The sequence below is a fragment of the Neovison vison genome, chromosome 11 (assembly GCF_020171115.1).
Source record: "Neovison vison isolate M4711 chromosome 11, ASM_NN_V1, whole genome shotgun sequence".
Classification (NCBI taxonomy): Eukaryota; Metazoa; Chordata; class Mammalia; order Carnivora; family Mustelidae; genus Neogale; species Neogale vison.
In genome coordinates this window covers 96456082-96482444 of record NC_058101.1, presented here as the reverse complement: position 1 = coordinate 96482444, position 26363 = coordinate 96456082, and the positions used below count along the sequence as shown (strand labels likewise).

Genomic DNA, 26363 nt, shown 5'->3' with positions numbered 1-26363 from the left:
CAAATGTATAAATAATTTATACAGTGTTTTAATGATTATGGGGCACATAATTTGACCAAAAAATGTTTTTAGTGATTTGAAAGTTTGCTCATGTAGTCTTACCAAAATACATAACAAGATATCATGTTGCATTATATGTTTAATGGTAAGCTTTCACTGGAAAGAATTCACTTACATAATAATTAAAAAACACTGTACTTAATATAAATCAGTAAATGCAATATTTGAATATTTGTAAAATTTTGACATGCAAAAAGTCAGGTACATATTCTTGCCATAATGATGACAGTGGGTAGCTCATAAAGTAAACAACTTAATTCATATATATGATGTTTTGTCCTGAGAAGGCTTCTGTACTGAAACTATGTTGAGCTATTTTCAAGTTGTTTTTCATACTGAATTATTCTGAAGAAGGTGTTTTTAAGAATCATTTTTCCAATGGTTATTGAATATGTATATTTGTATTCTATATTGAAGCAAAGGAAACTTGAAGACCCTGGAATCATTCAGGGCCTGGATACTGTAACAAAAACCATATAGACTTTGACTAGGGCTCTGTCCTAAGTAGAATTTGACATTTTTTTCTTATGTCAAAGCGCTCCCTTTGTCTCTTAACAATGTGTACAGAGTAATGTGTATATTTGATACATATGTTATAGTCACAGATTAAGTTATGTAGTTTCATTCCATTTTTCATCCTCTAACTATAGTGCTCTGTGGTTTGTGTGCTGTTTTGTCCCTTAAAAATAAAAGACACTGAAACTTTAGTAACCTCGAATCAAATTGTGACATGGGTCTTAGCCTTACTTTACACCCACTAACACAGTCTTCACCGTCATGCCCTGTCATACCCAACATGCTCTTGTTTGGTCTTTCCATGGTGTAGAATGGAATCACTCCTCTGCATGTGGCTTCCAAAAGGGGAAACACAAACATGGTGAAGCTCTTACTGGATCGTGGTGGTCAGATCGATGCCAAAACTAGGGTGAGTGTCTCTGTTCTTTCAATTTCCTACCATTTTTGTTCTTTGTATTCTTTAAGCAGGCACCTTAAAATACCAGTCCTGAAATATAAGCAATGTGTTTTCAAGGAAATTGCTTTCTTGGATTCGATTTAAATCTCATACAATATTTAAAGGTTTCTCATTGTCAAGTGGAATTAATATTTGTTCAAAAGTGCTGGGGAAACAGAATGCTAGGCACTCAATGAGACAGTTTTTCAAGTCCTTGGTTATTTTGGGTAACAAAGATGAAAAATTGAACTGAAGTTTCTCTGATTATTATCTTTACATTTTTAAAACCCAAACACAAAAGCCTACGTTATGCTGTGAGGATGTGGCTTTTACATAAAATACAAGGATACATGTTGATAATCTTTAGCTTCTAATTTCCAATTTTTAAAACGTTTTTCTTAAGTGATATCCTATACTGACCTGAGCAGGAGATCTGCTATATGTTTACGGAACAAAGGCATCTGGTTATTTTTTCCTTTAATTTTATTTATTTAGAGAGAATGAGAGAAGGAGAGAGGATGAGGGGGGTAGGGTCAAAGGGAGAAGCAGACACCCTGACAAGCTGGGAGCCCAATGTGGGACTTTATCCCAAGACTCCAGGATCATGACCCGAGCCGAAGGAAGTCGCCAAACCAGCTGAGCCACCCAGGCACCCAAGGCAGATGTCTGGTTATCATGTTGCATCTTTACTCATTCCAGTTTGATAAAAGGCAGGGCCCTTCATTCATTTCAAATTTGTCAAGAAAAATATAAATCTAAGTCTTATATACTGCCAATAAATAGATGATAAGATAGGAGAAGATCATTGTTCAGAGTTTGGCCTCTGAAGGCAGACTACCTGATTTCAAATTTACTTCTACTACTTACTAGATATAGGATATTGGCAGTTTACTTATTACTTCCTCTGAACATGGGCTGATATTGGTACCTATCTCATAAGGTTATATGAAGATTAACTCTTAGATAATATTATTTATCTTTTTGAAAGTGGAGTGGGTCAATTACTTAGCTCTTCATAATTTTTTATTATGTTAATGACATTTTATGTAGTTACTTCCTTAAACATTAAGTTAGTACTTCAGTATTAGTTCCCTGGAATAGATTTGGTTAATTACAGACTTCAGCAAAACTTTAAACATTCTTTTTTTTTTTTTTTTTTACAAGATTTATTTAATTATTTATTTTTTTTGACAGACAGAGATCACAAGTAGGCAGAGAGGCAGGCAGAGAGAGAGAGGGAGGAAGCAGGCTCCCCGCTGAGCAGAGAGCCCGATGTGGGGCTCGATCCCAGGACCCTGGGATCATGACCTGAGCCGAAGGCAGAGGCTTTAACCCACTGAGCCACCCAGGCGCCCCTTTAAACATTCTTATAATGTGAACAGTTTGAAGTATATGGTGTGAGAAGTCTGAAAAGATAGTGATAGGATATGTCCCTTGCGATATTTTATCTTCACTGTTTAATCCTGGGACTTTATATTCTCATAGTCACAAGGTTAAGCATCAAATCTAGTTCCTTTGCAAATCTTAAGGATAGTGAGTGTTTTTATTTAATAAGCCTTATCATCTTTGAGCTTCTGAGGACTATACCAGTCCCAGGCTATAAATTCTTTTCTTTTTTTCTTTTTTAAGATTTTATTTATTTGAGAGTGAGAGGGCATGTGCACATGCACACAAGTGTGGGGAGGAGCAGAAGGGGAGGGAGAGAATCTCAAGCAGACTCTCTGCTGAGAGCCAAGCCAGTCCCCAGGGCTGGATCCCAGGACCCTGAGATCATAACCTCAGCCAAAATCAAGAGTTAGACACCTAACCAACTGTGCCACCCATGTGCCCCTATAAATTCTGGTTTTTAATGACCTTGGGAAACGTTTTCATAATGTCACTTATCTAAGACATTTGGTCCAGAGCATCTATGTCATATTATCATGTGGGAGCTCTGAAGTGGTTTGCTTTGTCTGTCAAGATCTTTATTGTACTGTCTGCTGTCTTTGCATCAGAATTTTATATGATTTCTACCCTTTGCTTTGTTGGCATGCCTTTTCCCTGCTGTGCTATAGGTATGCAGAATTGGAACAATTATGCACAATGCTTCATGTTCTGCCTACTTGTTCTTCATGCTTAAAGGAAAGAGTTTCTTTGCTTCCTCTCTTAAGTTTATTACTAACGTAATGTCTCCCTTATCTATTTCTATTGAGACTCTCTAATAATTGAGAGTACCAGTGTAAAGAAAGCACTTGGTAAATGCAACAGAATTTTATCTTGGCCAGTGTCTTAAGGATCCACATTATTCTTATTAATACTTTTCTGGTATATTCATTCACTTTTGAGGCAATTGATTTTATTTTATTTTTTTTTATCATTGCAGTAGGTACTTAGTTCTGTAAAATATGTTTTAATTTGCATGGCCTACAAACATTTGCATATGTAATTTAAGTCTAACTCCAAATAGTGCATTTTCATAAAAAGAATCCTAAGGAAAAAAAATACTAAGATATGGAGAGAAATAGAGTCTTATGCTAGTTCTGCCATTAAATAATTGTCCTTAAGCAAGTTAATCAAATGTAAGCCTTAGTTCTTTCTGTGAAGGGAATATTTGGGCTGTATTTCATCTAGTGTAGCCTTTAGATATACAAATAAATTGTATTTCATTCAAGAATTTATAAAGCAAAAACAGATTTTATAATTGTATACATCGTGTGTACATTCTGTTCATTCATTCCTTAAATGTAAGTTAAAGTACTTCCTTATCTCTTAAGGAGTAGGATTTTAAAAGCAGTTGGATTCTTTTAATTCTGTTTGTAACTAAAATACAAGTATAATACTTTACTATTAACTATTTGTAACTAAAATACAAGTATAATACTTTATTATTAAAACAGAGGAATCTGGTTAGCTTTTTCTTTTGTCTTTTGAAAATATATTTTAAAATAGAAAAATTTTACATTTACTTTTTGACTATCTTTTTAGGTCGTAAAATAGAGCTTCTATATAAGGAATTTAAAATAATATTTTTCTTTCTTTTTTTAATAATAGGGTTCTCAGTTTACCTTAGCAATCATATTAGTCATAAACATTCTGAATCTAGTATATTATATCAAGAATTTTCCACTTGATCTTCTCATTATTTTTCTCAGTTATAAGGCTTTCATTATCTGGAGAAAAGCAAGATATTTAGAGGATTAGGAGTAATTAAAAAAAAATCTTACCCACTGTTTTTTCCCCACTTCTACCAGCACTTTGTCAACCACTGAGAGACATTTTGCATCTAGTTGACATTCTCACCATTGACTAGGATATGGTGTGAAACAGACATTTTCACCAGAGCTCTGGTTTTTCTGGTGTTTGAAAAACCTCATTTTAATGTTAAAACAGAAACTTCATAGCTAGTTAAAAATGATATTATTAATCCAATTTTATTAAGAGCATTATTCTTTTTTATTTTTAATCTTATATATTATTTAAATGTGGAGATACTCCATATAAGGTTAAAATATTGAAATACACGTTGCAGTGCAACAATACAAGTATACAAAAACATTAAAAGATGAACAAAAAACCAATATTATCAGGAAAAAGAATCACAATAATTAAAGCAACAGTAGTGGCTACCAGTTATCATTGCACGTGATGTTCTAGGCACCCTGCTAAGTACTCTACAAATATCATTTTATTTCCTCTTCCTAATCGTTACGAAGGTTGTGTTAACTGCTTGTAGGAAAATATGGAGGTCTTCATTTGGAAAATGAGTCTGCCAAGGGGAAAAATGATTTTCAGAGGACTTATGTCACTTGACCTAGGATACACAGGGTAGTCATTAGCAGAGCCTGTGTTAATATACAGACTTCAGGATACATCTACAATTAAACAGAGACAGAGGAAGGAAAAAGATAAGGAAAGAAATGGTTGTAAAAAGCTCAGGCGATAGATTACCAGCTGGAAAAGTGGTGTCCCTCTACTGTTGACTGATCTAACCTTTTAAGGATTATCAGCATCATAGTGTGATCTGAACTGATTCTAGTGAGGGGGGCGGAAAAAAAGGAAAGAAAACAAGGAAAGGGATTCCTGGGGGAAGTAGCCTTCAAATATAGTCTGAAGAATTTAAGTTAAAGATATTGAACAAATCAATATTCCTAAGAGTTAATTTAAAGAATTAAGTAAAAAAGTCCTTGAATACAAAATTTTGATAAGTTTTTTTTTTTTTTTGGCAATAATGAGATAGTGTAGTTATAGAAAATATCTAAGATCCGTTTACACTGAGCATGTTGGGAGAATTGAATTTGATACAATGTCTATATCCTTTACAAGGGAGATAAATTACATCAGATTTAGAATCAATGTAATCCTTATTACTCTTTGATGTTCATAGGGATTTATTAAGTGTTCTCCATATTTTCCTATTATTATTCTGTGCCGGGAATGGCCGGCAATCCCTGTACCAACAGATGAAAAGATTACTCCAAACTTTACTGTGAAAGAGAGGAGAAGGCAAGGGGATCAGCATTCCGAGAGGAAGACACTTTGTTCTTCTTTGCTCTGGCTTTTGTTGGTCCTTCAGGATAATCACAAACCCTTACCCTGTTTCTCAAGCAAGTGATGTGGGTCTTATTGAAACTGGAAGGATCTGTTTATGGGAGAGATAAAATATGCTAATCTGCTTGGTCTATGAATTCTGCTAATCTCAGCCTTAAGGACAATGCATACATATCTCTTAGAACACAGGGTGGCTGTTTGGGCTCTTAAAGCTTCTGGAAGGCAACTCCCAGGGGCATTCCAACAGCAGAGTGGTCACACAGGCCTCAGCCCATACTGAGGCCCATACTCTTCTCTGAAAGCTTCCCTTGCCCCCAGCAGCGTGATCGTTGTAGGTGTTACATTTTAGCAAGCCAGGTATTATGGCTGATTTCATGCTCTACATTAACCCAACAATTCTGAGTATTTAAAGTTTTCAACATGATTACACAATGCATCTTTCATGTTTTCTGTAGAAAATAATCCCTTTTCTGAAGATGGTTTAAGGCAGAGTCCCTCATCTTTCAGAAGAGGTCATAAGTTAAATGGGATAAAGGAAATTACCCCATTTTATATGCTGTGAAGCCGAGCCTCAGAAAGAATCCTCCGTGGTGGCTGACCTGAGACTCACACCTGAGTCTCTGTGATTCCAGAGCCCAGATGTCGGGCCACTGCATATAATGCCTTCATTCGCGTTGTTGGATTTCTCAAGCTCTGGTTCTCCATGAGGCCCCCTCCAAGAATCTGGTTGAGAAGTCAAGCTATCTCTAATAGTTATATAACTTAAATAGCAGCTAATGCACTGTACTTCCACCACAAGGTACGTTATCGAGATACAAAAGCATAATCATCTCAACCACTTTGCCTGAACAGTTTCTTTTTTTAGGCTTCTTTCTGGTGAACTTTAAAATAACTCGGCATCCCAACTACAGTAATTAGTTCCCATCCCCCACCCCGAAAGGCAGTCTTTTCATGCTACTTCTTACATATCCAAAATTGCAAGGTCTCTGTTGGATATTCAGTATCTTAATACTAGCTAAGTAGATTTAACAAAGCAAAGTATCATTCGACTCAAGGTCCTAGCCAAAAACAGAAAGCACTTTCACGTTTGATCATTGGAATATAGATTATTAAAGGATTTATTTCTAAGATTGTAGGTGGACGATAGGGAAGGCATGAGGGGTAGTATAGTCTTCCGGGAGCTAGGAATAGAAGAGCTCATGACCAATCTCAACACAGCAAGGTTAGAGTTGATGTACCAAGACTTCAAAGGAGAGAATTGGATGGCCAAGGCTGTTTTTGGCTTGAGTGTAACCTTTGGTGAAGAGACACAGCCAGGCTGAGATCTTTTACAGAATGGTTGTCTTGCTGTGTTCCCCATTCCCAGCCAGAAGCCAGAGGGCAAGGTAGCCCCCTACTACAACCTAGAGTGCTTTTTCTGTCCGACATGGAACAGAGGAGAGAAAGGTAGAGCTTGGATCTGGAGGGTAAAGGGACGGTATCGAGCGTAGAGATTCCAGAATGTTGGGTCGGGAAGAGAGTTGTAACCCAGATGAACTGTATTTATTAGGAGGAAAGCATAACCCAGAGTGATGGTCCTGGAAACAGAGACAAAAGATAGGCTCTTAGAGTTCTGGATAAATCAGAAGCTTTTGAAGTCCTCTTAACTACTCACCACCCCTCATTTTCTCTGACTGTCACCTACCTTTTCAACATCTCTCCTTAGGACAACCTTTTTCTCCCTTAAGCTTGAAATCTTCAGCTAATTTCTGTACTCAGGATTTCATTTTCTCTCTCACTTCTTGCCCATTCTTACAACCCACCCACTCTCCTTTCTGGCCATGCCACCCTTAAGAGAAATAAAATCCAAGAGACAGAAGGAATTTGAGGATTGTTCTGGAATCAGAAACTACCTGAGAAGTATCAAGGTCAGAAAGTTGTATAAATAACAACATAGAGTTGGGCCATAATTTTGTTTGACTCAATTTTCATGCTATTATTGTTAATAATAATCAATTTCATCTCTAAGAAATAATTGTGTAATTTGGATTGAAAAATTTGTATGGAAACCTTTAGAAGAATGTGAAAAAAATGTCTATGAGCCACAGGAAATGTTTTAGGAGGATTTATAAAAATAGTGAAATTCAAGAGATCAAAGATGGACAAATCAGATTAAGAAGAATTTGAGGGTAAAAGTTCTGTTAGGACAACCAAAATGAAGATAATTTAGTGATACCATCTCAGCCTTGTGGTTCCAAGCAAGTAGGGCTTGCTTGTGATCGTTGTAGGTGTTACATTTGTTGAGTTTGCAGTTCAACAATTGCTGCAAACTCCACTTTTGCATCTTCCTGAATATGAAAACACAGGACCAGCAGCATGTTGTTTCACATTGAACCTCTGCATGTGAGATCTCTCTTGCCCTCTCCCTCTCCATTTCTTCCCTATATTTCTTTGTCTCTTTAGCCCTCTGTTGAGATCTCTCACTGTCTTGTTTTCTCTCTCTTCTCTATCATTTAACCAGTAGTAATTCTATTACAGATCTCTTGAGGCAGTAGGAATGAGATCAGGAAACCTTCTCTTTGCAGCGGCAAAAAAGACAATCTTGACTTTTTTTTTTTTTTTTTTAAACGTTAACTCCAGATTAATTCTTTAATTCTTTTGGCAGGATGGTTTGACACCCCTTCACTGTGCTGCAAGGAGTGGGCATGACCAAGTGGTAGAGCTTCTGCTGGAACGGGGTGCTCCCTTGCTGGCAAGGACTAAGGTGGGTCATTAGGAGTAAGATGGGATCTAAGGAACTCTTTAAGCCACTCTTCTAAAAATCTCTGTTCTTCTTGAAATCAAAGCATCAGGTCAAGATTTTCTAGTAAATCAATAATTGTGTGCTAGGAATGAGGAATATATATAAAACTGTTTGAAAATTATTTAAAATTAAGAAATACATGCATTAAGATGTATTGATTGTATACCTTCAGGTTCTTCCTATGTTTTTATCTGCTACACTTCCTACATTTGGTGGACATTTGAATATATTCTATGTAGATGAGTAATGTAAATGAGCATGTTGTATATAAATGAGAATATTTCTTATGTTCTATAGGTTTACTTTTATGATTCTCTAAGATGCTGTAAAATACATATAAAATTGTCTTAAAGTAGCACAGTTAGCAATACAAGATAATCTTTTAGCTCTGCAGTCTTTATCTCTTAGGCAATACGAGTAAAAAGAAAAACTTACCAGTGGTGTTGGATGATTATATTCAGGATTAGTAGGTGATATGGAAAGCACAATCTAGGATAGGCAATCTACAAAGAACCATTAAACAAGCATAATGTCTCCATGTCTCATTATATCTAGCATTTCTTGTCTTTTGTCATCAGTATGCTCAACCATGAAGAAAACTCTGATGGAAAACCCCACTGGGAGCTGATCTGTTGGAGTTTTTCATTATAAGATATATTTTACAAGCATTATTACTGCACAAGTCCCCATTTGTGTGTGTATGTGTGTGTGTGTGTTTGAAGATTTTTATTTATTTATTTGACAGAGATCACAGTAGGCAGAGAGGCAGGCAGCAAGAGAGAGGGGGAAGCAGTATCCCTGCTGAGCAGAGAGCTCGACGTGGGGCTTGATCCCAGGACCCCAGGATTATGACCTCAGCTGAAGGCAGAGGCTTTAACCCACTGAGCCACCCAGGTGCCCCTAAGTCCCCATTTTCTAGCAATACTTTGGGTTGCCAAAAAAATATCAGGAGACACAAATATAAAGATAATTACACAGAACTGTTTAATAAGATATACTGCAACCCTCAGATTCTCAGTACAACAAGAATTTAGACGAAGGACACTTATATTTTCTCTGTATTCCACCTCTACTATAGCCCCTGAACAGGGCTGGTACCAACCGATGCTCTTACCAGGGTAAGCTGAGAAAAATCAGACAGCCAACATCAGCAAATCTTTTTCAGTTTATATTTTAATTGAATATTTATTTGAAATTATTTAGAGCAAAAACCAACCCACACGTTTAAAATATGTGTAGGTGAACCTAATCTCAAGATGTGTCCGACAGGCCATGAAATGGTGACTTCAAATTGTATGTATTATTTTCACTCTCAGACTTATACCATGAGTGTTGTAGTTTTATCTTTAAAATGTGACATTTGGGGCTGAGTAATGCAGAGATAATTGACTGTGGAAAGGTTTTGTTTTGTTTTGTTTTTAAGATTTTATTTATATACTTGTTTATTTGTGAGCAAGAGAGAGGAAGAGCATGAGCTGGGGTGGGGAGTGGCGGGGAAGCAGGAGCAGAGGGAGAGGGAGAAGCAGGCTTTCCACAGAGCAGGGAGCCCGATGTGGGGCTCAACCCTGAGATCATGACCCGAGTCAAAGGCAGACACTTAACCAACTGAGCCACACAGCTAACCCCTGTAGAAAGTTTTGTTGAGTAAACTGATTGAAATTTAACTGGAAGCAACAAAATTTCACCAGTTGTGTTACAACCAATGAAAAGCATCTATCGAATTGAGAATAGGCAGATTTGCTCTCCCACAAACTATTAAATAATCTTATCTACAGAGTTCACCTGTAATTGTCATGTCACTAATGAAGCCAGTGGGATTACCTAGATGAAATTTTTTTACAGGCCTTCTTATAATATCAAACATCATGTATATGTAGGGATCTAGCATAGAATGTCTGTGGCTGCATGATTATATCCACTTTTATTCAGTCATTCATTCATCCACACATCCAGCTATCAGAGTAAGTAGCTACAGTGTGCCAGGCAATGTTCTCATCAGTGAGGAACTGTCAAGATAACTATCAAGATAAATGACACACAGTATATTTGTTCAAATATTTGTTCAAAAAGCTCAAAATTGAGCGGGTATGATAGATAAGGAGATAGTAACAGAAAGTAGAGCTGTGTTCAGAGGAGAGAACACAGAGAAGATGAACTAACCAGGTGGGGGAGATGATACCATTTTAGCCCGAGAGTGATTGAATGGGCAGCTAGGGCCAGACTATGCTTCCCCTTCCATTAAAACTCACAGTTCTGAATCATCCGTTTTTCTTCCCTGAAGCAAATATTCATCTATCTAATTGTCACTCCACCTCATTTTTGGAAAATGGCAAATTACGACTCTTCTCTACAACCCCTATTCTAATTCATGTAGACTTTAATGATCGTAGAGCAGTAGGTAATCTTTCTAGTGGGCCTCTCAGTTTGGTAGCTGTAAACCGTCTGGAATTTCTTTTGTAACCTCTGCCTCTGCAAACACTGCCTCTAGATTTCGGCCTCCTTTCTCTGGGACCCCAACTCCAAAAATGTGTTTATTCTCCTGAGTCTGTCAGCCATTGTTTTATTGTCTCTTATTCACCTTATGCCCTCGCCTCTGCCCAACAGAACTATTCATACCCTGACAGTCATACTCCCTTGTCATACTCCCTTGCTGTATTTTACCCTGAATAAATCCAACTCGCATTCTTGCAGCTGAGTGTGGTGGTGGGAAACACCCAACTGTGCTGCCTGGGCTGGCTTTAAATTCATGGTTGCTTACCTCAGTTTACCCTTTAATGCTGCCTGACAATTGGTATATTTCCCAAGTGTATTTACTCTCATTCCCTGCTGCCTTATTATTCTATACTTTTTTCTTTCTTTAGTCTTCTTAGACTTCTTTCCTTGTCTTCACTTAGCAAGCACTGAAACAATTGTCTTCCTATCTACCCGATTACAGGAATCAGCTCATATAGTCTATGTTCTCTCCTACTGCTATCATCTGACAGGGTTGTTTGCTCCTCCCTTCTCAAAACACCTTCCTTTCCTAATTTGCCTTCTAGAACATTACACCCAAACTCTGTCTTCACTTCTGCTCAGTCTCTTTTCCTGTTCCCTCTTCCTTCCCAAGTCTCAGAGTGTTAGAACCCGCAGAGCTCACTCTTTGTGTATTTGTTTATCTGTACTCACTAAGAAATCTCATCCAGTTTCGTCTTTAAATACTTCTATACACTGAAGACACACAACTCTGTAGCTCCAGAATTCTGTATTGTAGATGTCAACTCACTATTGCTGCGTAGATGTCTACTGTGCATCTCCAATTTAGTAAGTTCGAAACTCAGCTGCTGATATTTTCCCCACCTTATTTCTAATTCCCTTGTAGTCTTCTTATCTCAACTAATGGCCATCGCGTTCTTTCAGTTTCTCAGGTCAAACTCCGTATGCAGTTCTTGGCTCTTCTCTCTGCTCATAACCTGTCACTAAACCTTGTCACATCTGCCTTCAAGATATCTCATAATCCAGCAACTTCTTAACAGTCTCATAACCATTGCCCTGGTCCTGATCACCATCAGTCCTACCTGGATTGATTGCAAAAGGCTCTAACTGCCCTCCCCACCCCCCCCCCCCGCCGCCGGCCCTTTTCTCTTTTAAGCCTATTCAGTATATTCTCAGCACAGCAACAGAGTAATCCTGTTTCCTAAACCTTCCACGAGCTCCCCCATCTCACTCGGGGTGTGAGTCGAAAGCTCTGGTCTGACTAGCAGGTTTCTTACCCAAGTTTCCCTCCTTATTCACCTGCCTTTAGCTGCATCCTCCTCTCTAGTCTTCATCAGTCATGCCGGGTATGGTCTCAACAGGACATGCCTGTTTTTGCTTTTCCTCCCCCTCTAAGATTCCCCCCCCAGATCAGCAGGGCCTGCTCTCTTACTGTCATCACATCTTTCATTAAAAATCACCTTCTTAGTGAGGCCACTTCTGGCTAGCCTATCCATAATGTACTCCTATACACAAACTCCCTTGGTTATCCTGTGCTTTAGTTTTCCTCTTCACACTAGTAATCTTCTAACATACTATTTTAATTCTTATTCTTTTTCTTTTTAATTTGTTTATTTGACAGAAAGAGATCACAAGGAGGCAGAGAGGCAGGCAGAGAGAGAGGAAGGGAAGCAGGCTCCCGGCTGAGCAGAGAGCCCGATGAGGGACTCGATCCCAGGACCCTGGGATCATGACCTGAGCCGAAGGCAGCGGCTTAACCCACTGAGCCACCCAGGCGCCCTTAATTCTTATTCTTTTTGAATCGTCTGACTCCTGGCTAAAATGGGACCTTCATGAAGACAGGGGTTCCTATGCTGTGGTACTCCATGTTGTACCTCACTACTCGATCAGGCCTTGAGTAGGTGCTTAGCAAATATTTGTAAAATGTGCCACAGAATTAAACGGTGAAGATTTTCTTTTCCACATAGCTTTTAAGTGGATCAAACAACACTGAAGATTGATGGAATATCAGAGAAACATGCCACCCATCCCTCCAAACATTGCCAAGGCTGAATTTCTCCTATACTTCGCCCTTATGCTACCTTTCCCCCAGTGCATACATACCTTCGTATCAACCTGCTGTTCTTTCTCAGTTAATTTTCTGAGTTTTTTAATATAAAAGCAGTAATTATGAGTGAAGAGTATTTCAAAAACCAAGAAAGTATGCTAATAATTTCAAAATCACATCCACTTCTACCACCCACAAACCACCACAATTAAGGTATTTGATTTGAGTTCTCCCTCATTGTTGAAATCACCTTCCTTGTTGAAAATATTGGGCCATTGGCAGATTCTGGCTTTTTATCTAGACACAGTTTTTGCTTCTTTGAATGTAATGACTGCCAAGCTGGATACTTGGTCAACAATTACTTCCTAGTGGCTGTATTTGCATTATTTGCATTGATTATTAAGAAAAGACCATATTCCCCTCACTTTAATGGGCATATATTTTCTAACTTAGTTTATTCCCTAATTTTCATATTTTTTTCTTGTAAGCTTAATTATTTAACTTTTAAAAAACAAGAGTCTCACCTAGACTGATAATCCTCAGTGAAGTACCCCGCTGTCATATGTCCCTGCTCTTGACCTTGTCCAAGAAGTAAGACTAAAGCTGTTTTGGGCAGTATCACTTACGACAAGTTTATATTATCATCAAAGTTTAAAAATTGGGACACATGGTCTACATTTGCTTCACACTTTTCTAGCTCTTACCTGACTGCTTTCTCCAAGTTTAATTCATGTCTCATGATAGGAAGAAGGAATCATAGAATTTCAGAGCAGCATGGATCTAAGAGATGATCGAAACCCCTTTCTTTCCCTCATGCACCCACTTGCTCCTCCCTCATCTGCACCCCCCTCCATTTAGAAGTAAAGAAACTCTTGCAGACAGACTAACTGAATGGAATCGAATACAAATAATTTGAACCTCAGCTGTCACTTGTTTTGTATATCTAATATTGCCTTAATAATTGTGAGATCCATCTGAATTGTCACATAATACTATGTATTCATTCATAAAAGGTATATTAATTTGTGTTTTTGCCCAAGAATAGCATAACTATGAAATTAAATGTTCTCTTAGCTTCCCTTGGCACCACACATAATCCACCATACATGTAGATGTCAAAGGGAGATTATTCTTTTTCCTCTGCCACGCACTATGCCAAATATCAAGAATTGACATTGCTATGTTTTACAACCTGGAAATCATGGCTGAAATGTGGGCTTGGTTTTGTTTTGTTTTGACTTACAGAATGGGCTGTCTCCACTTCACATGGCTGCACAGGGGGACCACGTGGAATGTGTGAAGCACCTGTTACAGCACAAGGCACCTGTTGACGATGTCACCCTAGACTACCTGACAGCCCTCCATGTTGCTGCACACTGTGGTCACTACCGTGTGACCAAACTCCTTCTGGACAAGAGAGCCAATCCAAACGCCAGAGCCCTGGTAACCTGGCCTAGTTCGCATTAACAGAATATAGATCGAGACAAATATACCACAGGGATTGACCAGTGCACACCAGCCAAAGCATGGTTTCAGATACATAGTTAATTCTGCTAAGTTCATTAGCTCCCACAAGTGGCCTACCTACTTCATGCCTTCATAGTTTGCTGTTAAATGATGGGGAGCAAGGACAGATTTAGGAAAACACCAAGGTAACATTTCCACGACTAGCGAGCTGCAGATAGATGTGAAACCTCTGGATTGATAAGCTATTGTCAATGGAAAATAGAAGTGAAAAATAGGAAATCATAAAATAAATTCTAAACACCTCGATATAGAGTCAGAATAAAAGTGTAAAAAAGTTGAATGTTATTAATCTATATTTGAAAAAAAAAAGGCATTTAAAGTGGTGAAGAGATTTGACCATGTAACATAGAGTAAAATGTAAGCCTATATAGTGTTCACTTAGAGGATTTCCTTATTGACCTCACTCCCTAAACACGGTCTAATGTAAAAGTGATGCTTAGCATTTTACTGTTCTGGGAAGCATTTTATATACATTATTCCAGGAATTGCTCAAGTGAATCTACACGAGGTGGTCCCTAGAGCAGCCTCTGTATTTCCCAAGGTCTAATATTGAATAAATCTTCCTTGCTTCACTTACATTCTAACAATAATCATTGGAAGTATTAGGCATGTGCTAATTTATGCTCTTGTTTCCTAATTCTCAAACTAAAAGCAATCGTTTTACCCTATACATTTACATAGTTAATGTTGGTTAAATTAGTCTTCAGACAATATTTAAAATGAGAGAATGCTGTGAGAATTATTAAATAATAAATCTTATTTTTATTAGAAAATTTTCCATTGGAATCCACTTATTCCTAAATGCCCAGGAAGCAAATATACTTTTAAGGTTATGTGCAAGTATGAGAGGATACTTATTTTCTCATAAGGAAGAAAATATGCATTTTCAACTGGGTAGGGGTCAATAGCTTATAAAACATTATAGTCTCATAATTAAAAATCATTTGAATGCTACACATACTTTTGGCTATTTATGTCCAGCTTACTACATAGCTCATAGACAGGAAATGACTTAACAAACCTTGTGAAGAGTAGTAAGTCATTAGGTTAAGTAAGACAGTATGCTTTCATGGGAACTGCTAAGTGTAGAAAAATATTGACTGATGATCAGTCTCCACTGCGATAAGCAAAATAATTAATTGGCAGAATAGATACAACTATTCTACAAAGGATCATTGTTCAAATAAAAATATAATACTTACACATAAGGATTAAGCATGGAATTAGTTAACAAATTTTTATGTACTTATCCCCAGTTCCTGCACATTGTCTAGTTTGGAAAGTTAAAAATGTCTTAGAGAATTCTCCACATTCCTTTGCCTCTGAGACATATCTTCTTCCAGTTATTCCTGAAATTCTCCATTCTTTTCTTGAAAATATTTAAGAACTTAATGATCATGTTTTTATAAAATAAAATGTATCTGCTTGGCATTTGTTATAAAAACTTTTTAATATAAGAAATATAACTTCCGGATGTAAAATATTATCAGTGTAGTGGGTTTTGGTAATATAGAGCAATTCCTTACAAAAACTTCTTAATGGAAGATATATAACTTTTGAACACGAAAAATTATGAATGCAAATAATGATTTCTGCTAATTTGCAACACCCCTTCCAAGAAGAAAATGGTAGCAGTGCTGAAACATTTATTGTAGAGACAGTCATGCCTGTAGTTGAAGTAAAACAGACCAACAATTTGTAGCTTTAAGAAATGGCCTTTCATCAGAAAAATACATGCTTATTTTCCATGCACCTTCAAGCCATTTCACAACCTGACCCATCAGTATTCCTGAAAACACCTTAGAACTTCTAAAGTATCATTGCCTCTCTGGTTTTCCTTCTTTGCAGAGCAGGCCCATGTCGTTTTCTTCACTTCTGTTTTTCTCGATGAGCACACAAAAAGAATTGCATACAGGCCCGCCACATAGCAGCCAAGTTCAGTGCCTACAGGAACACACACACCCACTTCTCCTCACAAATCCCAGCACCTACACAGCTCAGAAGAAATGGTGAACATTATGTGACGATGTAACATTACTGCCTGCCATGTGCCAGCATGGAGTTGTGTGAGGATCGTTTCTGCATGTTTTCAACTAACTTGATTGTCTTTTGCACAGAATGGTTTTACTCCACTGCACATTGCCTGCAAGAAAAACCGCATCAAAGTCATGGAACTGCTGGTGAAATATGGGGCTTCAATTCAAGCTATAACAGAGGTAGAACAATGTTTCAGCTTGTCACGAAACATTCCTTCTCTTACTCCTTCTTCCCCTTCCTGTCACCCATCCTCTGTCCTCTTCACGCAAGTCTTATTTATCTGACGAAGTCCCCAGAGCCCCCACCGGTGCAGAGGAGTAAAACTGCTGTTGCTTTGTTTCGCAGTCTGGCCTCACACCAATACATGTGGCTGCCTTCATGGGCCACTTGAACATTGTCCTCCTTCTGCTGCAGAACGGAGCCTCTCCAGATGTCACTAACATTGTGAGTATGGCTTGGGTCAGAATAACCACAGGGAGAGAGAGCGAGAGGAAGAGAGAGGATGGCTGTGTGTAGGGATGTTGGTGTGTATGTCGTCAAGGAGAGCGGCTGAGCTTTGAGCAGGGTCTCCATGATCCCAGGTTACCGAAATACTCAATAGAACTTCGCTGAGAAGTGGGTTAGGGAAACAAAATGGGAGCTGCGGAAGCTGTTTCAGCTCATTGGTGCAGATGGATTAAACATGCATCTGAGATACATTTATGAAAACGAGACATGTTTCGAATGAAGGATTGGTTGGAATAAAATCCACAGGACTCGTTCCAGTTACTTGAGTGAATTGTGTTCCTGGTAATTTTGATTAACACGTCAAGTCAGTACCACAGTCAGTCATAGCAAATGATTAACCAGAGATAGACCCATAGGAGGGATTTCTATTTGATACCAAGTTCTCCCTCCTTCAATTACAGGGATTTTTCATTTTCTAACCTTGATTTTTCATTTTGATTTGATTTTGTTGGCTAGAGTGGAATTCTCTCTTACCTGAAATAATGATACCATTGAAGCTTCTTCCTGTATTTTGAAATGAATGTTAGTCTCCAGGCAACTTTTATTCTGCCAATAACTATTGGATATCCCAGAATTCCTCTACCTAATTTATATTAGGATTTTTACTTCCAACTTCCTTATTATTTCTTTCATTTTCTTGGAGTCTGCCCCCTTAAACTTTGATCATTTAATGCAGATACAAGATGTAGTCATGGATTTGAAGCTGACAGGGACCACTGGAATATTGAGATTTTTCTTAAAGTATGCAATAGAAATAACTCTCCCCACATAAACATCAGTGCTTAATACTGAGTCATATTTTCAAAAGCAATTGATTGACTATTGTTTAATTTTGTTATATCATTCCATTTGAGTTGTGGAACAGAATGTTCAGTTTCAATTTTCATTTGTATTCGTTCTCCCATTCTCATTTTTTTGCATTTTACACACTGTTTCTACGCTTGAGTTTCTGATACATGGACAAAATCCATGTGAAATAAATTTATCTAGTTTAAATATTATTTAATACTCACTCTTTATATAATTCTCAGTTGGAGCATAAAACCATTAAATAACTGAAATATAGTCCATGTTTGTTTCCCTAATTATAGCTTAATGTATCCTAAAGTAATAATATTATACACTAATCTTTAATTACTCAATTAAGGATAAGAGTAATTTCAAAACATGCTGGTTTGAGTTGAACTTCTAGTCACTACTTAGAACTTTAAAAGAAATCAGCATCATCCTTTTTCTGTGCAGAAGTGATGAACACCTCTTTTTTTTTTTTTTAAACTGAGAGCTGTATGAACTAGTAACTTTCAAGAAAAGTACTCTGTATTCTTTCTCACAATACTATATTTTCCTTATTCATATTTCATTGCTTTCAGGATCAAGGAGCAATGGTGATATTGTGTTAAATTATGTTATCATATTATAATAGTAAAATACACTAGTATATTCTATGTGATAATTTATTGAAATCCCCTAGGTTAATATTTTAGAGGGGAGAGTTTTGTAAAATCTTTTAAGAAAATCCACATGAAATGGTTGTGGGATTCTGTAGCCACTCTTAAATTGGCTCTTAACTGGCCAATTCCAAATCATTGATGGTTATGGATTTACTCCATATTCTTATGCTCCCCCTCTGGGAAAAAAAAAAAGTAATATAGGCTACCTGTAGATTTTTAAATTAAAATAAATAAAATATCAATTAAAACAATAAAAGTATTTATATCCTCTAGGTTTGTGAAGACTCCCAAATTTTGTAATTGCTGTATTAAACTTATCTTTTGCCTATCACTCATTATAAAGTTCATTTTGTTTTATCTTCTCATTTGTCTATTAAACATTCTTTCTCTTCTCTTCAGTCCCCTCCAATACTCGAGAGGCACTTGTTAAAATAATCCTCTTCTCAAGATCAAGATATTTCCTCTTTGGTTTTTGTTTGTTCTTTTTTTTTTTTTTTTTGTATTATATGTCCTTCAGGGTGTAGATACCACATAGATAGATAGAGTTGCCAGATAAAATATAGGACTTCCAATTAAATTTGAATTTCAGATAAATGACAATTTTTTTTTCATATAAGTATGTCCTGTGCAATAGTGGAGACATATTTATACTAAAATAATTATTCATTTTTTGTCTGGAATTGAAATTTAATTGGTCATCCTGTATTTTTGTTTGCTAAATCTGGCAACCCTACATGTAGAGGAATTTAATATCTCTAGCACTGGGATGCCTGTGAACTTGTACATTCTCAGAACATGAGGATATAGCTAGCAGGATATAGCAGGTTGATTAAGAAACTGTGTGAACACTTACTGCCTGCTTGCTGTGTCAGAGTTGGTCATTTCCTGACCCCAAAGTACCCATCCTTGGAGCCTTTGTGTGTTGCCTGAAAATCATGTTGCATTTTTGAATGCAATGCTGTCTGTTGTGCTTTGATGCTTTCCAACTGATGCAGCCAAAGTGGAAGTCCATGTAGCTGTTGGCAAAATCTGTTTTAACAACCGAGAAGAGGGGCATGAAACTGAGTACCTGCTTTGGACGTGAGCGTACCCATTCTCTTGCCAGTCTTGTTTTTGTCTCAAAATTCACTCCAAGTGTGAGATGTACCAGTAACTCAATCAGGTGCAGATATTATTACCGCAAATCTTCCTTTCTGAAAAGCTCACAAATGCACTTTAAAACCTAGAAAGCTGAACTACCAGTTGTAATACATCCATAATCCAAAGTATTCATTGACAATCATGGGAGTAGGAAACTAAGCACGTTCAGTGCTGTTTAGAGTACAATGTGAGGTCTTAAGAAGTTTTCTCCTATAAAAATTGATGGACTCATGGCTAAGTTCACACTTCATATTATATTTAAAATTTCCCCCAATACTTAAAGTGAATGAGCTTAAGATAAAGAAAACAAGGATATTGAGTAAGGTGAGGTGCCGAACAATCAAGAAATGGAAATTTCTAAAATAACCTTTCTATATAGCTTATATCATTATAATATAGCTTTCATTTTTATATATAGTTATATATAAAAAAGAGTAATATAAAAGTGTAAGGACAACTTATAATGAAAATCAATTACCCCAAAGTCATTAAATAATTTTGAACAGAACCATTGCTTTAAATCGGAGAGACGTGTGTGTATGTATATACAGATATATATATAACTTTTCTTTGACTATAATGTTTAATATTTTAGGTTTTATATCTAATTCATTATTTCAAATGTATAAATAGCATAAGAATAACTCATTCCAAGTGTATAATAAGGATATTGGAAATATTAAGACTAATATTGGAAGTATTAGAAACATTTTACATTCTGAAACCAATTATTGATAAAGTTTGACTTGTAAACTAAACATTTGAATCTCTCATTAACTCATGACACCTCTTTGACTTAACTTCTTGTAAAGAAGCTTATTTTTGTCTTTATTTCTAGTAAAATTGCTGTACTTTTATAAGACTTAAAGTAAGAATGTGAGGGCTTTTTGTTGTTGAGTAGTTAGACCTTATCTATTTAGAGACAGGTTTTAAGTGATACAGAAAACAAATTAGAAATCATGATTGTCCAAAGAGGAAAAAATCTTGCCATATACCCAAAGTTTGAAGACAAATATTGGTATTCCAATAATGTAATTTTATAAGCCAACACACTCCAGATACATTTACTTTGCAAAAGTCAAAACATGTCACCATTATACAAGGCCATTAGAGGATAAATGAATCATCAACAAAAAGGAAAAAAATTAGAGTAGACATCCAGTGATTTTAAAATCAAATCATTTGAAATGAATTTTTCATAACTTCATAAGGAATGGGTCTCAGATACCAGGAAAAAATGAACTGTGAGCTATGTACCAAACTCAAGTTGTGCAAGGAATCAGAAGAAACTGTTTAATGGAATTAGTCAAAAGTATCCAATTACCACAACCAACTTCAAGATCAATTTAGCTTATTTGGAATGGTTTACTTTACTTGGTTGAAATTGGCTTTATTTTCTAGAATGGTTGTGGTGACTAGAAGTAATCATTCCTGTTCCAATGTCTTGTTTTGTTTATAACCCTAAAATTATTTGGAAAAATGAACCCCTGCCTTCTTCAGAACTACATGGGGTTTTAAAATATGTTGATTAAAACAAAAACAAAAACAAAAACCTTCTCTCTTATAGGCAGTAATTAACAGGCTTCTCAATGACAAAATTTCTTTCATCTAATCATCATCCTCCATGCTACAGCTTAAGCTGCCATTTCCTGGTCAGTGTGTCGTATCTTGTTGGGGCACGAAGATACTTGAGGAATAACCTGATGCCCAATGCTGCCCACCTCAACAAATGACACTGTTAACAGATGCTTTACTCATCTCTTGGTAGTTCTCTCAAATAACTGTCTATAATCGAATATGCTCATTAATAATAGAGGGACATCCTGGGCAAATCAAATTCCTTCTGTAAGCAGTCATTGTCCAGCCTTATAACGCAAAGACAAATCCAACGTGAAATACTTTATTTCAGAAGTAAATTTTGAATTCTGAAAAGGAATGACTTACGTATGATACAAATGACATGATTTTTTTTGCACTGTGTTGACCTGGTCTTTAAGGAGTTTCTCCTTAAAATGGGATCAAGTTGTAATCACGTAGTCAAATATGATGATGACAGATTTTAGGTTTGAAGGATAAAAGACAACTTCGTATCACCTAAAGCAGTTTAAGTTATGCCAGATCGACTATGAAGTTAAACTTCAGGGTATATTGGATGTCTGGGTAAGTTCCTCGTTTGTCACGGACTGAAAAAAAATGAAATAAACATTTGTTTTATCCTTATGAAGACAGAGAGGATACAAAACTGTATTTTTCCAGACTAAATAATTATGAAATAATTATGCCTTTTCATAGATTTCCTAAACCTTTGGATTGATTGCTGAGTTTCACAAAAAGGCACATTTTAATCCTTTACCATACAAGCAGTGTGTTTACTTATGACTTAATGATCTTTGTTTCCTGGCAGCGTGGGGAGACTGCATTGCACATGGCAGCCCGGGCAGGGCAGGTTGAAGTGGTCCGATGCCTACTGAGAAATGGTGCCCTTGTCGATGCCAGAGCCAGGGTAGGTGCTGGTGCTCGGGGTTCCCTCCTATTGTGTGCATGAGTTCCATCTTTAAGAGAGAATGCTATTCTCCATTTCCTTGATTTAGAAATGCCATTGATTGTAAATGAAAGCATCATCTCAATACTTTTTCAGGCAGAAAAGGGAATAGTATCGTAAATATTCACAATGAAATGCACCCCAATTTCAGAAACATTAACATTTGGAAAAAATACATAATTTAGTATCTAAAAATTGTGGCATTGACTAACATAGTAATTTTTTAACCTATGAAAATATTTTTACATATATTTTTTCTTTACATGAATTTTTTTTAAATGACCTATATTATAGAGATACTATGAGTATTAAAATTGATTTCATACTATAAAGTCAATCGAATTTCCAGACATTACTTACTAGTTACTTAAAAACAAATTACATTCAAAGTTTTAATGTTGTACCTTTATCTGTTTAGTTTCTTCCTTTCTATAATGAGCTCTACTTTTCTTCTTACTCTAATTTTACGTAGTTAAGACATTCTGCTCTTCTGCTATTCCAAAATAGAAGAATTCTGGCCCTGGAGATTACTAGGAGATTACTAGTCAGATTCTCTTGTTTCTAACTGACTTCTTATTCCTTTACAGGTTGATTTTTCCTTCCTTTTTTTTTTTTTTTAATTCACTTTCCAATTGCTTTTTTCACCTTCTTCTTCTACACTGAATATACTAGCAATTTTTATTAATATACTATCTTCAGTTTCCTTTCCCACATCATTTTATTACCTTCTGCACTAGCATCTTTGGGATTCTCCTAGAATATCTGAAGTCTTTCTCTCCTTCAATATTTGACGTACCTGGGCTAGAACTCACTTTAACTTGAATTGCGCCATCATGATTCCCTTTTGGAAATGGTATTGTATTGGAATGAAAGCATCTGGTTAGAGTCCCATACATTGTCATTTCAGGCAAGTCATTGTGTTTCTAGGTCTTTATCATTAAAATATAGAGGTTGGGCTTAGACACCTTGAAACTCCTTTCCAGACTTTCTTAACATTCTCTGAATTTATGAATTTTTTAATAGCATTTTTCCACAGACCTTCATGAAAAATCCAGTGAAACATGGGCAGCTTTGACATTAATCTTGTCCTTTCAGATTTTATCTGCCTTTTTATCCAATGTGTGAGTAGTGTAATTTATGTTCTTTGGTAATCATCATCAGTATTTTATGTTATTTATTTAGAGCTTTTGTTGTTCAAACCGTATTCTTCCAAGCCATGGCATTTTTATTGTTTCTCCTGGACCCCAAGACTTTTTAAGAGCAGTTTTAGGTTCAAAGCAAATTGTGAGGAAGTTACAGAGACCTCCCGTATATGCTCTGATCCCACAGGTGCATAGGCTCCTGCATTACCAGCTTTCCCCACTAGAATGGTACATTGTTAAGATTGATGGACACACATAGTCACATCATAATCCCCCAACGTCGATAGTATACATTAGGGTTTACTCTTGCTGTTGCACATTCTGCAGGTTTGGACAAATGTATAATGACATGTATCCATCCTTATCATGCAGACTAGTTTTATTGCCCTAAAAAACTTATGTGCTCTGCCTATTCTCATTTCCTTTCCAGGTTACCTGGCATTCAGCTAATTAAAAGAAAAATATATGTACTCTGAGTATCATGAACTTCACTATTTGATGAACTCTAAAAAAAATCAATGTACTCTGAGTATCATGAACTTCATCAATTTTATCAGAAATTGTGATAATATTTCTGGTAAATGTTCATAATCCATATTTAATAATGAAAGGGTTTCCTGTTTACCTTTCAAAATAAAACAGCTTAATATTTGTCTATATTCAGATTTTAATTAATTTATTTATTTATTTATTTTTTTTTCCCAATTTATTTATTTTCAGAAAAACAGTATTCATTATTTTTTCACCACACCCAGTGCTCCATGCAAGCTGTGCCCTCTATAATACCCACCACCTGGTACCCCAACCTCCCACCCCCCCGCCACTTCAAACCCCTCAGACTGTTTTTCAGAGTCCATAGTCTCTCAATTTATTTTTAATGGAAATTTGCTTATTTTCGTGTGTCTTTCTCAATTTTTTTATGTTATCAATTTAACCCGTTATTGCCTTATGCTTTTCTAGATACCATTTGAAACCCCTTCCTCCAAAGTACTGGCTACAGACTCTTTACTTTGAAATATTGTAACATTTATTCATTTAAAAATTTTTTTACACATACATTCCATCAATTCTATTGTTCTGGTGTGTCTTTTGTTTTTGTTTTTGTTTTAAGAGAGAGTACGTGTGAGTGCGGAGGGACAGAGGGAGAAGAAGAGAGAGAATCTTAAGCAGGGTCCATATGGGGCTAAGTCGCACCACCCCGAGATCATGACCTGAGCCAAAATCAAGAATTGGACACTTAACTGACTGAGCCACCTAGAAGCCCCCAATTCTATCATTTTACTTTTCTTTCGATGGTCTACATATGTAAATAAACCTCTTTAACTTTTTATTCCTCCTTATTTAAATATCAAATGTCAGGATCCTCTGTTTTTCAGCTTTACCTCCTATCCTAAGTTGCAGCTAAAATTCTTCCTTATAGCATCCTTCTGGTTGCTGATGGGAGAAACTACCATAATGTGGTAGAGCCATGCTACTAAAGGGTCATTGTGTATGACATCACCTGGAGATCTCGTTAAAATTTGGAAGGAACTCATAGGTTGGGGTGAAGCCCCAAATCTGCATTTCTAAAAACTCACAGGCGATGTTCCCCATCCTGGAATTATACTGAGCAGCAAGAAGCTAAGGTTTTCCTTTTCACGTGTTCTATTTTAAGTTCTACTTTCACCATGAGTTTCTATTTTTTTAGACCTTTAGGTTTCCCTGGAAATCTTTGATTTAGTTAACATTTGTACAGTGATATATACTTCATGAAGCATTTTAATACGAATTATCTTAGCACAGAGCAACCATGTGTTGTAGGCTTAGGGTCCCCAAATCCAAAATTGTGCTGCCTTTCCTGAGGTCACGGGGTTAGAAAGGGTAAAAAAAAGGGTTCCTCCTTGATTCTGTATCTTTCTCCTAGCTTTTTTCTGCAGATATCATTATCTTGTTTTGGGCTGGAAAGAGAGCCCTCATTTCTCCTATCTAAACAAACAACAGGAGTCTAACTAGCCACATTTACCACCTGGACTGAACACTATGGCAGGTATATAGTATCAAGCCTGGGCTCCAGGCCCATTCATGTGGCCCATTCACGAATTGGAGTGAGATGACTGGCAGCCCCTCCAGAGCCACATGTAGTGGGGGGTACCCTCTTTCCCCAAAGGAGGGAGGGCTCTTCCCAGAAAAAGGGTGTAGTGGGTATTGAACAGAAAAATGAAACTCTATCTCTTCTGTTTTACCTTCTGGTTGCCCAGCAAGCATACCCACATACATGCACTTCTGAAACTCTCTCTCTCTCTTAACCTACTACACTGCTCCATAATTCACTCCCTCCCAAAGGGGAGATGGTCGGCAGTTATACTCAGTCACTACACTCAACTCCAAGAGCAAGATCTCTGAATAATCTGTATCCTCCTTAATCAGGTTTAGAAATAGTATCTCATGGTTGTGTAATCATGGTTCTGCTCCTACTATATAGTGAAAGAAAAATCATTTACTACAATGTCTCTCGTTTAAAAGTGCGAGCTGCATCCTCTTCTAAATCAAGACCATAAGGCGATTTTGCTGGACAGACTAAGAGAACAGGGATTGCAGTGGCGTTAATTTCATTGGTCAGTCAGTGTTTGTCCCCAGACCTTGCTCTCACAAAGGTCCTTCCTTGTCCAGGATCCTCCATGGATATGACTGAGAGAACTACTGGGGTCCACCCATTGGGGAGCTCTCTTACTTGAGGAGCCCATGTTCTGTTGGCACAATATGGAGGACTGGCATTTGCTTTAGAGATTGAGCAATCACAGGGCCCTGAGGCTTAAACTCACTTGAAACTTAATTCACTCTATCACTTGAGTTAGCTGACAGTTGATTTGGTTCCTGAGAATCCTGTTAGCTAGAAATGAATAGCAGAACTTTTACCAAATCTTTCAAGTTTGCCCAAACTATTGCTATTTCTGTCTTTTGGTAAAGGAGTTCGGGCTCAGCAGGTCTTCCTAATTTTGGAAGACTATAGCTTGTGAGAGTAAGGCAGAGCTCAGCCCTTCCTGGTCCAGGCTGTATCACAGTCAATAACACTTTATTTTGAGGGAATTATTGACCCTTACATATGGAAGAGCCTAGAGGATCAAGGTAACCCTCCCTTTTTAAAGTCCTTTCCATGAATATTACTTTCTGCTCTTGTCCAATTCTTTGCCTTGGCTT

The 26363-nt window shown here is 36.9% G+C and overlaps 1 protein-coding gene across 50 annotated transcripts in view; it reads left to right on the top strand.

Moving 5' to 3' along the window:
• Nucleotides 1–26363, top strand: part of ANK2 (ankyrin 2) — a 655140-nt gene that overhangs the window by 521968 nt on the left and 106809 nt on the right. For all 50 annotated transcript variants that reach the window (XM_044224180.1, XM_044224185.1, XM_044224181.1 and 47 more), the window contains 6 exons: nt 887–985; nt 8184–8282; nt 14086–14283; nt 16485–16583; nt 16750–16848; nt 21907–22005. In XM_044224180.1, coding sequence (XP_044080115.1) covers nt 887–985; nt 8184–8282; nt 14086–14283; nt 16485–16583; nt 16750–16848; nt 21907–22005 — 693 coding nt within the window. The remainder of the gene's footprint in view (nt 1–886; nt 986–8183; nt 8283–14085; nt 14284–16484; nt 16584–16749; nt 16849–21906; nt 22006–26363) is intronic.